The 14,476-nt window shown below is 31.5% G+C and overlaps 1 protein-coding gene across 1 annotated transcript; it reads right to left on the reverse strand.

The window, feature by feature from the left end:
* Positions 1 to 594: 594 nt before the first annotated feature.
* On the reverse strand, positions 595 to 14,162 carry LOC134709204 (uncharacterized). Its single transcript, XM_063569380.1, has 2 exons — positions 13,939 to 14,162; positions 595 to 1,505 (listed from the first exon to the last, which is right to left on the reverse strand). Exons 1-2 carry the CDS (start codon positions 14,006 to 14,008, stop codon positions 796 to 798), a joined length of 780 nt encoding a protein of 259 aa, XP_063425450.1. The 5' UTR covers positions 14,009 to 14,162; the 3' UTR covers positions 595 to 795.
* Positions 14,163 to 14,476: the final 314 nt, after the last annotated feature.

Consider the following 14,476-nt stretch of genomic DNA (forward strand, 5'->3'; position numbering starts at 1 on the left):
GAACAGGTGCAAACAAATGTAGGTTATGTTTTATTTCTCTATTCTGACAGTTAAAATTTAGACCATGATGCAAATTTTAAAATGAAACAAATATCCAAAATATATTTTTTTAATCATGTGTCTCCTAAGTTTTTAAAACATCAATGATGTCTACTTAGCATGAGCAATACAATATATATAAAATTATCAGCTCGATAATGGTCCTCTGTTTAAATTACAATAACTTGGTGAAAAAACATAGCAATTGAGACAATCAACTGAAACCTGAGGCGACAAAACCAAGTCTTTTTGAACCGATTCGTTATTTAAATATATGTGCCAATGAAACCAAAAGTATCGTGTTATGCTGTGGATCGAATTATGCTGTATGTATAATAAAACAAATCAAGGATATTTTTCCTAAATTCAAGACACAATAATAATTTGAAAACGTTCGTTTATCATCAGTTGATAGAGGTATTTTGTTTTTATCTTTATCTTAATCGTGCACGCGTACGTTGACTTACATTTTGTTTCGTTTTGAAATATTTCCCGGATGAAGAGCCTTAAACATTATAATAATTTCTAACATTATGTTCTATACAATCAGACTGGAAAAGGACGCAAATATCATGCTTGTACAATCCACTTGTCATCTATATACTTTTAAAAAAACTTCTGAGTATGTGCATAACATTGTCAAAAAAAATCAGAAAAAAAAAATTGAATTTGGTCAGATTAACACTGCTCGTAAACTCCAGATGCGAATCGTGTTGTTCCTCTTTATGAAAAAGAAAAACGCATTGAATTGATATATCATTTTCCGATTCCAAGAAGGAAATATGTTGGGTCTATTTTGAAAGGTCTGTTTCTAAGAATTCGGCGTATTCGTTTGCCCTTAATTTTACGACGTCGTCGATATTTAAATGGAGGAACGCTGAAACTAATAACAAATCGTTTTTTCTTGTTCGATATAAGTTTTTGTGTGTCATGACCAACATCAATCGTGTTCTCAATCCTCGACTCTGTACGGTCATTGTTACCCACTAATCCTCCAAAGTGTTCCATCGGTGTATTAGACTTCTTGTAAGCCTCTATGCTCCGAATATTATTCAATATATCTATAAGTTCCAATTTTTTATTCGATTGTATATCCTTATTTTGCAACGGTATATTACTGTGAGGTTCCAAGTTTATATCAATCGCGGAATAAACATTTTCGATCAGAGGACTATTCAGTTGAAAAAGTGCATCTTTGTCGGATGTCAGCGAGTATTCGCTGTAAAATGATTCATCAGGTTCAGATAGAAAATTCACCCCGACTCCAAACTGCCTACCTTTTCCGTTACTTACGATTCGTGTTCCATCATTTATTAACGGTTGAAACAAGTCTAGCTTTGGTTCCGGATTTTCAAATCCTTCAGAATCTACATAGTCATGGTAATCTAGTAGAAGCTGCATTTTTCTGTCATTATTTTCTTCCAAGTTCATCTGTTTTCCAGAGGATACAAAATCAAGATCACCATCTGAAAAGGTATACAAAAAAATCTTATCATGTACATAATGTTTCTACAAAGAAAGTTTCAGCTCTGAATTTTGCTAAGTCTTTATGTCAATATTAACAAATAACATTCAGATTATTGTTCAGACATACATGTCCAAGAAACGACTCGCATATGTGATGTATTTATAAAAAAAAATCATTGAAAATGAGCAAACCATTCAGATGCCCCCGACTTATTAGACATGTTGATAAAAGTTATAAATTATTATAATTAAATTTAAATAGTGTTTTTTTAAACTGTGTATAAGCTAGTTTGGAAATTTGAATGTCACTTGTTGATCTTTGATTATTTCTAGTTTAAGATTTTGACTACAACTCTACTACCGATTTTCCCCTGGTTTTGATATTCTAAATGGATGAACTAGTTTTGAACAACGGTTAAACAATATATCCGATTTGACAAAATGAACAATAATAGCTCCGTTTATCAAAAAGTAAAATCACAAAAATACTGAACTTACGAGGAAAATCAATTCGGAAAATCAATACTCACATGGCAAAATCAAATAACAAAACGCATCAAAAACGAATGGACAAGAACTGTCATATTCCTGACTTGATACAGGCATTTTCAAATGTAGAAAATGGTGGATTAAACCTGGTTCTAAAGCGCTAACCCTCTCACTTTAATGACAGTCTCATCAAATTCCGTTATATTTACAATTAGTTATAACACTATCACCAGCACTGATTTATGAACACTTTTCAATAATCAGAATTGATACATGTAACATTAGAATTTGAAAGCTTTTTGACAGCAGCAATCCCTTTTTCGATATTTGTATATCGGGTGACTTGAAATGAAGTTAATGTTAACTCAACAGTATGACTTCCACAATTCTCATGATGTAACAGCTTCTCACGTATCATCACAAATTAATGACAGCGATAACAGATTTCCTATAAACATAATAGAATTAATAAATGATTTTTAAAAGTCAGTCTTCTTCCAACATTGAGAGGGTCAGATCTAGACACAACTGAAATGTTATTTTCACAGTCCGGATTCTACTTCGTCAAAATTATCTCCCTATTACGCCGTTCATTTACACACTCGTAGAAAATTGAAAATTGAAAATTTTAATAGGCAAACGGTGTTTTTTAAAATAACACTTCGAAATTGAGAAGAAAATTGTAATTTTGTTTGTTTCTATTAACTTTTAAAATTTTTGTCACTATAGTAAACATTACAGTACACATTTACCGCCTTCTCTAACAAAGAGCTTCGATTCTTTTGTTCTATTTCAACCGGGTTTCCGATTGTTCAGGCTATTCAGATGTGTTACTTCCTGTTTTAAAAATGACCGTTTTAATCACAATAACATTAAATTAGATTTAAAGGTTGTCACAAAATAAATGAATGTGCTACAAATGTCACAACTTAGTTATGCTCCCAGATTTACAATAGTTGCGGTTGTTTTTTCAATAATGTTTTTACTACCTTTAGTAACATTCCAATAGAAGAGGAATCGTAATTTGCTACGCGGGTTTCTTCTTAATATGACTGCTAAGTGGCGCTAAAATCAACATAGTTGAAAGGCTACAAAATTGAAAAGAGTTTAATAAAACAAAGTATGCTAATAGTTATTATGATCTTTGTCAGGGATTAATAAAAAAAAAATGGTTTTCGAATATTCCAAAAAAAAACATCTATGTTATGTCTTGGAAACACAAAAGTACTCTGATGCCATTTGCACGAACGTCCCCCAGAAGTCACTTCGACTATGTGGTAGTTAAAACTCATCAAAGGCACTAGATTCTTTAATTTTATACGCAAAAACGCACGTTTTGTCTATGAAAGACTCATCAGAGCTACTCGAATTACAATCGTTAGAAGAACAAGTACGTTTTTCAAGTGCATTAAATATAAAAAAAATTCAAGAGGTTATGGAAACGTGGAAATCAATCAACAAAAACGTATGCAATAATTTATTTTTTTCCAACACTAATATAAACATTTACAAAAATAAACATATCAATGACATTGTATGTCAACATACAATAAGTGTATATGTAACTTGTGTAGTATCGGGTTCTCCCGGGGTTAGGTAACGGTATTTTTGTTGTTTTACTTTTTGCATATAACTAAGTCAACTCGACAATGTAGCAAACTATTCAAGTTGTAGAACTATCATTGAATATTTACCGTTGTTCGTATGCCCTTCAAGAAATTTGCTCTTGATGCCAGTATCCTTATCTAAAATAGTATTATTATAATGTATTATTAAAATTATTTAGATCTGACAAATGGTGTTAACATTAATATTATTAAAGAATATGTATGTTGATTACGGGTTTTTGTTTCAAATTGGTAATTTTCTCTTGTTGGGAAGTCATCTCATTACTATACTGTCATCTTTTATTCAGGACTTTAAATACTTTTACTGCAAGATGAAACTGACGAGATGTCAAATCACAATGACATACTACAAAACAATTAAAGTTGATTTAACTTTTAGTAGGATTCTCCCTAACGGTTTATTCTTATAACTTCAATAAAAACATAAGGATTCTTTTCTCTGTCGTTTTCGAAAAATTGTTATTTTATCCAGATAATCGAAGCCTTTCATTTAAGAACAGATCATTAGACAAGTAATTGGATGGTGGAAACATTCTAAATTGTCATAAACTGGTTAAATAATCTAAATTTGTGATATGAATATTCGCCAAAAATAATGTTTAAATGTAATTTTCCCATTTGAATGATAAGGTTAACAATTGGAACACGTAGTCAAGAAATATGAAAAAGGAATTAAGACTTCAAGTTGGTAAAATTTCTAATACTAGTATCTGAACTAAATTTATAAATAAGTAGCAAACACACCACAGTAAGTTGTGTAGTTTCAAATTTTGGCCCTGTGGATTTTTCAAATATGAAAGTTATTGTGGAATTAAATTCTTTTTTGAATAGATGAAAATTTATATTTATAGTTGGTGTACAGGAACATCAAGATTATATAATGGATGCATTATGGTCCGTTTTCTTATAACATCTACACTTTACCAGACATTTGTCTGGACATTATTGTACTGTATTTTTCCAAATTATTGTAGCACGAACATTGTAATTAATTTTACCAAAAAATGAGGCGAAAGGCACCTAAATTGGATCTGTATTTGGCACAACTTTTTGGGAATTTTGGGTCCTCAATGCTCTTCAACTTTGTATTTGTTTGGCTTTTGAACTGTTTTGATCTGAGCGTCACTGATGAGTCTTATGTAGACGAAACGCGCGTCTGGCGTATTAAATTATTATCCTGGTACCTTTGATAACTATTATCTGCAAATTTTTGTGGATAAATATCAATAGTTCCAGAAATATGTCAATAGTTATCAATACGAGGGACTGTAGAAGAGGGACGAAAGATACCAGAGAGACAGTCAAACTCATTAATCGAAAATAAACTGACTCAACGCCATGGCTAAAAAAGAAAAAGACAAACAGACAATCAATAGTACACATGACACAACATATCAAACTAAAAAATAAGCAACACAAAATTTGAACCTAATTTTGGGTGAATGTGTGACTTTTTCTTTCCCCCCATTTTGCAAAAAATATAGTAAATATATTCAGGATGATGCATGGATTCGAAAAATGAATTATATATAGTTCGACATTTCAACTTTAAATAAAAATCAAGTCTACAGGATATATTGCTGATATATTATATATTAAATAGTCATACAATACCATTAATAACAAATTTAAAACCGAGGCACATTTGTTCAAATCGGACAGTTTACAACATGGATTCAAAACGTTAGGTGAGTTAAGATTCAATATAGCTTTTTGACTTAAAGACCGTTATAACATCACTTTTTTAACCCCATGTACAGACAAACACTTGCACCTGGAAAAGCTTAAAAGCATCTTAAGTTTCAGAAGTTTATAATCTTTTCTTGAATATTTAGATTCAGTGTTTTCGTTCCCTCTGAACGTGTCAGCTTTATTGTTTTGAAATATTTTTACATGTTCCCCTATGTTATAATTTGAAGTTAATTTGTATGGTTAATACTGAACAACAAACGATGATTTTAACTGTGAACATGTTTGATTGTTGCTTAACAATTAGTGACAAATATTTTATGCATGATCTAAACGAGAAAAAAAATATTAAAATACTGTAGGCAGGTCCAGTTATAAAATTAACGGTACTTATTTTCTTGCACCAGATGCGCATTTCGACAATACATGTCTTTTCAGTGATGCTCGTGGCCAAAATATTTGAAATCCAAAGCTTATATAAAAGATGAAGAGCTATAATCCAAAGGTCCAAATAGTATAGCCAAATTCGTGAAAGGAATCAGAGCTTTGCATGAGGGAGATACATTCCTTAATTTATAATAATTTCTAATATTTTGTAACAGCAAATTTTAATAACACAAAAAATCCGTATTTTCATGCCAGTACCGAAGTACTGGCTACTGGCCTGGTGATACCCTCGGGGACTTATAGTCCACCAGCAGAGGCATCGACCCAGTGGTAGTAATAAAATTAACGGTATCAATTTTCTTGCACCAGATGCGCATTTCGACAATACATGTCTCTTCAGTGATGCTCGTGGCCAAAATATTTGAAATCCAAAGCTAATATAAAAGATGAAGAGCTATAATCCAAAAGGTCCAAAAAGTATAGCCAAATCCGTGAGGGAGATACATTCCTTAATTTATAATAATTTCTAATATTTTGTAACAGCAAATTTTTATAACACAAACAATCCGTATTTTCATGCCAGTACCGAAGTACTGGCCTTCTGGGATAAAGTTTGGAATGATTTATACTGTAACAGGAAAATGCTACACGAAGCATTCCCCATTCAGACCGGACGTGGCTGCTTACTTGCATTTCCCACACAGCTGAAAAGACCCCTAGTTTGTAAACGGTATACCTGTCAGTCGAAGAACAATACGTGTATATATACCGTATTGCTGTCACCATGGGTTGCTAATGTGTATTGGAGTGGAGATTATCGAATGAAACGCAGATGGGTTTTTTAATAGCACTGTATGCAAGCTTCCAATAGGAAGCTGTTGTCAATTCGTTTGATGTGTTTGAGCTTTTAATTTTGTCATTTAATTAGGAATTTTTCGTTATGATTTTTCCTCGGAGTTCAGTATTTTTGTGATTTAACTGTTTACATTCTAGGGTATTGTTTAATTTTATAAACTATAAAATGATTTCAAATTTTATTTTCCAAATTCCTGTCATAACCAAAGATGAATAAATACTTGACTACGTGAATGGTTTATTTATATTAAAAGTTAACTATTAAAAATAGCACAAATAAGTTGGAGGAGGTGGAAATATTTCAATTTTCAGAGGAAAAGTATTATAAAAAAAAAGTATGATAATTATTTCGCTAGAAACGACCTTTAGTTGAACTTAGTAATACTGTAATTATCCAAGTGATGTCTAGTTATATCTTTATGATCATGGATTTGCCTTTCATAAAATATAACCCTTCTGAACATTGATCCTACTAATGATAAATCGCTATATATTATTTGTCAATATTAAATAGTCTTTGATTATCATAGATTACCTTACATCCAATTTGAGACATCTGTTGAAAAAGATTCTTGTATCATTATAGTTAAGTTTCAAATCTTGTATGGCGATATATAGTGTATACATGTTTTACAATAATTACTAAATGAAATATATTTGTGTACAATTTGAAATTAACCCATTTAATTTTACATAAGGGATCGATCATAGATAAGTTTGGTAAAATTTTAGTCGGCATGCTATTGAAAGTGCCAGCTCACTGCCATAAAATTGAACCATTCGATAGTGTTACTTTCTTCGTATATTTCATTTTAAATAAATTAATATAACATCGATCTACTCAAAGTCTCTTTCAATCACCTAATAATATTATTTTTCCTGTAATGATAATAAATATAATAGATTTTGTGATCAGTTCACACGAAAATAATTCACGAGTGACAAGTTATACAGAACAAGTGTCAAGTATTATGAAGTATATGAAGAATATATCTACTTAAAATTATAACGAATTTAAGTGCAAAATTAGATATTTTAGATACAGATAAGGCATTTTCACTTTTGTGGGGAAATAAAACTATATTATATACCGCCAAATAGGCATGGGAATACTTGTCCGTCTGTCATCATATTTCTACGATAACTAATCATAGATTTTTCGTAGGTTATATCAATCTCTATCTGGTGATGCCATTCCATATTTCTGCTTTAAAGCTACTTCATGATTGACACATTTCTTTGATTGTTAGACAGTCATTAAAGTAAATATCGTATGGCACCTACCTTTTAAAGGCACATCAAATAATTCGCTATAATAGCTTATAGCTAACTGTACTTGTATGTTAAGGAAAACATAGCAAAACAAATACTCCTTTAATGAAAAAAAATACCAATATATAACTGTTTAGTCCCATCACAAGAAAATAACTGCTTGGTCTAGTTAGCCTATCACTTTAATTTAAACGAGAATTAGTTCAAAGACGTACGCAATATAAGAAAACAAATACATTTTAAGAAAAGAGAACATTCTGAATTATTTATATATTTTTGTGGCACAATTTACCTGTAAAAAAGACATTAACTAGACTAATTAATGGAAAGCTTACTGATGTATTTGCTTAACAAACCCTTCAACATCGCTTTGAGGGGTGCGTATGTGGACTGTAGCAAGATAAAATGTCTTTCGTTTTCCAATAAACCCTCATTTTTCAGTGGCAGTCTTTATTTCCCCGATCATTATCCCGGACGACCTCTATTACGGAACTATCATTTGTTTTTTGTTGATATGTTCTCGATTAACACTTGCATGGAATGTTGGTTACAGGACGTTAAGTAACGAACAGGCAATTGAATGTATCCTGAACATCACGTGTTGAGAAACGTTCTAAAGAATTACCTACGGAACAAAAGCATTTCAAAGTAGAAGACCTTATGTCAGATTAAATTTACACAAAGAAGACTTTACACTGGCCAATTTTGTAATTTTGTCTTATTTTCAAGATGAAATATATTGTCAAAGGTAGTGTGCAAATGAGTCATTATACTTTACGACTAACAATATCCTGTAAGCATATATATATATATATATATATATATATAATTTTGTTACTTTCCTAAAAGAAATATTGTAAGAAAATATTGATGTCAGTTTTAAAAAAAATGTGCACGTCGAAGTTGTGTCAGGTTGTTACACTCAGTATACACTGGAATGAAGGTCAGGAAAACACCTTTAATGATAAGAAATCAATGCCTGTTCTTTAACGGTAGACTAGTTAAATACGTGGAAATGTTGATCAATTTTGGTAAACAAAGTCATACATTATATCCATGATGTCAAAGTCGTAATTAGTTTTAATGCTATATCATAATCTATCAGCTTATAACACAGAAGTCAAATTATGGTCATCAAGGTCAATACCAGCCTAGTAGTCGAATTGTCATTGATATGGTCATATTTATAAATTAACTGCTTACAAAACTTTAACTTTTTAAATACTAAGGCTTTCATACCTCAAGAATAGATTACCTTACCTGTAACGGCAAAACTTTTCGGTATTTTGAGTCTTCGGTGTTTTTCGACTTAGTACTCAATTTGTTTTTATAACTTTTTTTATTCGAACGTCACTGGTGTGTCCTATGTAGACGAAACGCGCATATACAAAATGTCAATCCTGGTTTCTATAATGATTTTATTTAGTACTAGTTTATCTCTTAATATTTCAAGATATAAACTTATGCAGAAATCTCTTATATAATAATAGAATCTGCGGCCACGTTAGTCGATGGGTCAATTATATAACTATGCATGTATGAATAAAGAAACAGCAACGTAGGGGTTTGGAAAAATCCCAAACCAGTTATAGGGAGAGCATTTTTTAAAAGAACCCAAATGATGGCAATAGCTAACTTCTATTGGGCCAAGTGAGCTATGAAGTCGGTAAGTTATTACTTTAAATCTTTCTTTATATCTCCTTTAATAAGATAAACCTCATTTCTATATGCTATGAATAATTTTTTTCAGTTCTCAAAACACATATAATTCCATGCAGTGATTGAGTGAAATGCGTCAAATAAGGCTTCTATAAGCCTGTTTTAAGTATTTGCAATGAACAAAAAAAGCGATAACCCTTTCTTTATTTTAGTCATTGTATATGTACAGCCTCATGCTGTCAATCAATGATTAAAATGTTATGCAATTATGTGCGGTTTGTTCAATTTGAAGGAGTTATAAATGGTTTCAAAAGACCAAAGACGGTGTTTACATTTTAGTCATCATTCCTTAAGGAAAAATTTGCCGTACATTTCTTAAAACACTATTCTGTTAAACTATTTCCCTGATGCTTATTACACATGTAAGGGTAACATTTGGCTTACGTCTCAAGACTTCTACGTCAGACTCGCTATTATCACATGGGAAGATATTTCTTCGTAAAACATATACTGGGATTTTTTGGTCATAAAATCTTTCTTATATGATCGATTATCCATTTCCAATACGTTGTTGATTGATAAAATATATGTTTTCACAGATTACAATGACCTTATCAATAATAAGGTAAAATGACAATAAAATATCAGTTCACAGACACAAGTAACACCAACTAAATAATATTACCTACAATAAGTGGAGGTGTGGTTTGTTTGTAAATGAAACAACTATGTATCGATGGTGTTCGGAAATTGCAGCTGTCACTGTCTTTTTATATTGTATACTACTTTGCTCAAATGATCATTGAAAGCTATTGCCATAATTCAACCGTTCGTTGTAAAATCATCATCAAATGCACAAGAGCATTGCAAACGAAACTGTTTAAACAACTTCGTTTCGGTGTTTTCACTGATCAACGAAAATGTCAGAACATCAGAAAAAAGTAACTTCACAAAAAAATTGAACACCAAGGAAAATTCAAAACGGAAAGTCCAAAATTAAATGAAAAAATATATCAAACGAATGGACAACTGTCATATTCCTGACTTGGTTCAGGTATTTTCAAATGTAGAAAATAGAATAACAAAAATCATCATGCACCAAAGTTTCATGTAGATTACCTTTGAGTTTGTGCATAAAAGGTAAGCAAATTACTATCTAGAAGATTGCCGCTGTAAAAGTTCTAGCTTATAAGTTTTACCCACTCTGAAGATATTCTCATTTGGGCTCATTGATGATGATCAGGGAATTTTAAATAGACTACTAAGTTTTAACTGTTGCTATTACATGGTTTGTTTTCGCCCTAATATTTATTTTAACTTTTGTTCACATTTGTATCCTGCATATTTGTGGTGCAGAATGCATATTGCCATTATGTCTTGTGCACAGTTATTAATTAAGTGATTCCTTTTGAAAATTCTCCGTGATTGAGGTGTAATACCACCAAATCATGGAACGTCACATCCGGTTGTAGGTCTAAAAAAAATATTCCTTGAATTTGACAGTTGAAGAAAATTAATCCTGCATTTAAATGCACTTATTTTATTCTGAGTCATAAACATGAATGTTGAGTGAGTGAAAGCATCATTCTTTTTTGATTTGATGGTCTTATAAAATATTTTGCAAGATTAACGTTACATAGTTACCAAAGCAGGTAACCAGTAAGTAACAGTGTAAAAATTGTGTTGTTTACTTCCGGTAATAGTTACTTTCTTATATGCATTGAAATGTGGTGTGAAATTTTCACTGTAGCACTGGAAAAGATTAAACTTTATTCATGCAAATAATTTCTTTGGAGGAAATAAAGGTAAATACTGTAAACAAAATTTAAAAGTGCCAATGTGACAAAGACTTATAGGGGGAAATCAATGGTGGTATTACACCTTAATGACTATCTGGTATTTAACGTGACCTCCAATATTGATAATAGAGATCTTATTAACGATAATCCCCTGAACGTCCAAATGCTTAAAGTTTTTAATTATAAAACTCATTTGTTAGCAACGTATCAAATAATCGTTTTATAAGTCAGCTTATCTTAAACATCTTATTTAAAAATAGAGAATGAAATCATAAATTTACTTATGAGCATCTTAAAGGGAGTTTCGTTCTTATGTTGTACTGTTATACCATTGTTCAAGGTTAGGGGAGGGTTGGGATTCCGCTAACATGTTTAACCCCGCCACATTATTTATGTATGTGCCTGTCCCAAGTCAGGAGCCTGTAATTCAGTGGTTGTCGTTTAATAGCTGACTATGTGGTATGGGCTTTGCTCATTGTTGAAGGCCGTACGTTGACCTATAGTTGTTAATGTTTGTGTCATTTTGCTCTTTTGTTGATAGTTGTCTCATTGGCAATACTACCACATCTTCTTTTTTATCTTGTCTCATATGTAACCCACGCTGTTAATTTATTAACGGAAACATATTCCCATCTCGCCCCAGTGTAAATAGGTAGACTGTCCATATTCAACTAACTTAAAGGTGAAATAGGAACTATAAATCAAAATGATAATACATTTGAATCTAAAACTGGAGGTCATTACATATATGTTTTGGTGGATTGTAAAATAGCTGAAATGGAAAATAAAAAGAATTATGTTATAAGAAATATAACATTCACATAGTGGGATTACATAAACTATTGTCTTCAAGATTATGAGTATCAAACGCACTATCAAACGATATGAAGAAACAAAGTAAATCATATACGGGAAAAAAATATCATAAAGGAAAATCTAAACCACCGTATAAAATTCGCAATTCAAAAATAAAAGGTTATGACTAAAACTAACACTGGATGCAAATTATGAATATCTGAAGCAAGATTATCAATTTCCGTTGAAATGAGGAGCAAGTGCGAAGAACTTTTTTAATATAGAATGAAGCATGATTATACCTTTAGACTGATTTTGTTTCTGACAAATTTGCATTGCTGCATGTCTGAAGGTATGAAAACGTATTGCCCCAAATCTTCAGCTTGATATTATGTACATATATATTGGCATTGCAATATGTCACGCGTTTTTAAGACTGCTTAATATGTCTGCACACAATATGTTGAATGTGTACCGATTCGTTATTAGTCTGTGATAATATGATGTTCAACTAAATGTTACAGAGAATTCTGTAGCTACAAGCACTCTAAGTTCAGCTTTTGTCGTCTTTTGTCTTAAATTTTTTATTTCGTGCGGAGCTTTTTATGCTGATCAAATGGGTCAAATCATATCCAACTGATTTTTATACGCTTGTCAGAGACATATTGGACACTAACCACTTTCCTAATACCGCAGTCCCACTAGGCCACGATAGCACTACGATCTGCAAAAATTGCATGTTTTGATGATCGTAGTACGATCGTGTAGATCGCAGTAAGGGCATATCACGAATTTGGGATAGACAAGTACCGTGACCCGTCTTATCGCAATGTGAATTTACCCTCAAAGTTAAAAAATTAACTTTGGATTTTTTTTTTTAAATATCTCGTAGCCAGTGCCCCTTTAAAGGCAATTTCTCACTTGCATATTTTACCGATTTATTGGAGATAATGCAATGTTGTTATGTCCCACCTACGATAGTAGAGGAGCAATATGTTTTCTGGTCTGTGGTTACGTTCGGCCGTCTGTTCGTTCGCAGGTTAAAGTTTTTGGTCAAGGTAGTTTTTGATGAAGCTGAAGTCCAATCAACTTGAAACTTAGTACACTTGATGCTTATGATATGACCTTTTTAATTTTAAAGCCATATTAGACTTTTGACCCAATTTCACGGTCCATGGAACATGGAAAATAAGAGTGGCAGCGGGGCGTTCGTGTACTTTATAAACATTCTTGTTTTTGTAATATTTCACACGTTAGGGGCTTATTGTGATGAAATATCTGGATTTTATTTTATTGTTTTGACATGAGGCCAGTTGTTGGGAAGAAAGACATTTGAATTTGATCCACGGTTTCAGTTTGTAACACGGATTTGTTTTCTCTCAATCTAATTGTGACAGCGGTATACTACTGTTGCCTTTATTTGTCAACTGCTTTACCTAGTTCAGATGTTAACTTCATTACAGAACCTCAAGTCATGTTTTTAAAGATAGGAACAAGGCATATAATTTATATAAATAAGTAGACGGGATTGCCAATGAGAGTTCAATAGAAGTGAATATAAGCATTTATAGGCTACCCTTATGTTCTAACTTCTAATACGTTTCCGCATGTATGATTTGCTTTGATTTAATACAAATTATTAAAATGATAATCAAACCGTCAGTTTAAACATTTAATTATTTATTTATTTTAAAATAAATCCATGTAACTTTTGATGTTTTTTGTATCAATTAATTTTCAAAGCTTATAAGAACGAAAAAAAAAATATCATTTTTTTTTTTAATTACCATCTGCAAATAAAAGGGTTGTAAAAATTGTATTGCAGTAAATATTAAAAACGTTAAATTTGTTTAACTTACTTTGAGATATAGGAATGCCATTACAAGGGAATCGTTCCAGTGTAATTAACACCAGTACTCCTAGAATCATTATGTCCCACAAAACACGCGTATCATTCCACAATTATTTAAATACGATGATCAACGCCTTCTCTTTTTCTTTAATAGTCATAAGATAGGTTATTCAGATAATTAGAGGTTCAAGCATTAAAATTTCATGTAAATTATTGGTGATCACTGGTAGGCAGAACAACGTACATGTACAAGGAAAAAAAGGCCAATAGATAGTTAGCATTGACAATTATCAAATTCAGTTGATGGGCTGGTAATATTTATCTGCAATCTAATCCTGTATCGGATTAAAGAGTCATCTGAGTATAAACTAATTATATGGGTAGTAGGACTTGAGCGTTTATAATATAACAATATGCTCTTATATCGTAAAAAATGAGTGTTTATCCTCTTTATACTGTTGATGTAGACATATTATATGTAATAATTTGTTGATAACAAAACGACTTTATATGAAAACATACGTAAAAGCTCCATAAAGACTTTG

Source organism: Mytilus trossulus, chromosome 1 (assembly GCF_036588685.1).
Source record: "Mytilus trossulus isolate FHL-02 chromosome 1, PNRI_Mtr1.1.1.hap1, whole genome shotgun sequence".
Lineage (NCBI taxonomy): Eukaryota > Metazoa > Mollusca > Bivalvia > Mytilida > Mytilidae > Mytilus > Mytilus trossulus.

Coding starts and splice junctions, on each gene's coding strand:
- LOC134709204 (XM_063569380.1), bottom strand. CDS start 14,008: ATGATTCTAGGAGTACTGGTGTTAATTACACTGGAACGATTCCCTTGT. Junction 1,506..13,938: donor TGGCATTCCTATATCTCAAA/GTAAGTTAAACA, acceptor ATACCTTTTCAG/ATGGTGATCTTGATTTTGTA.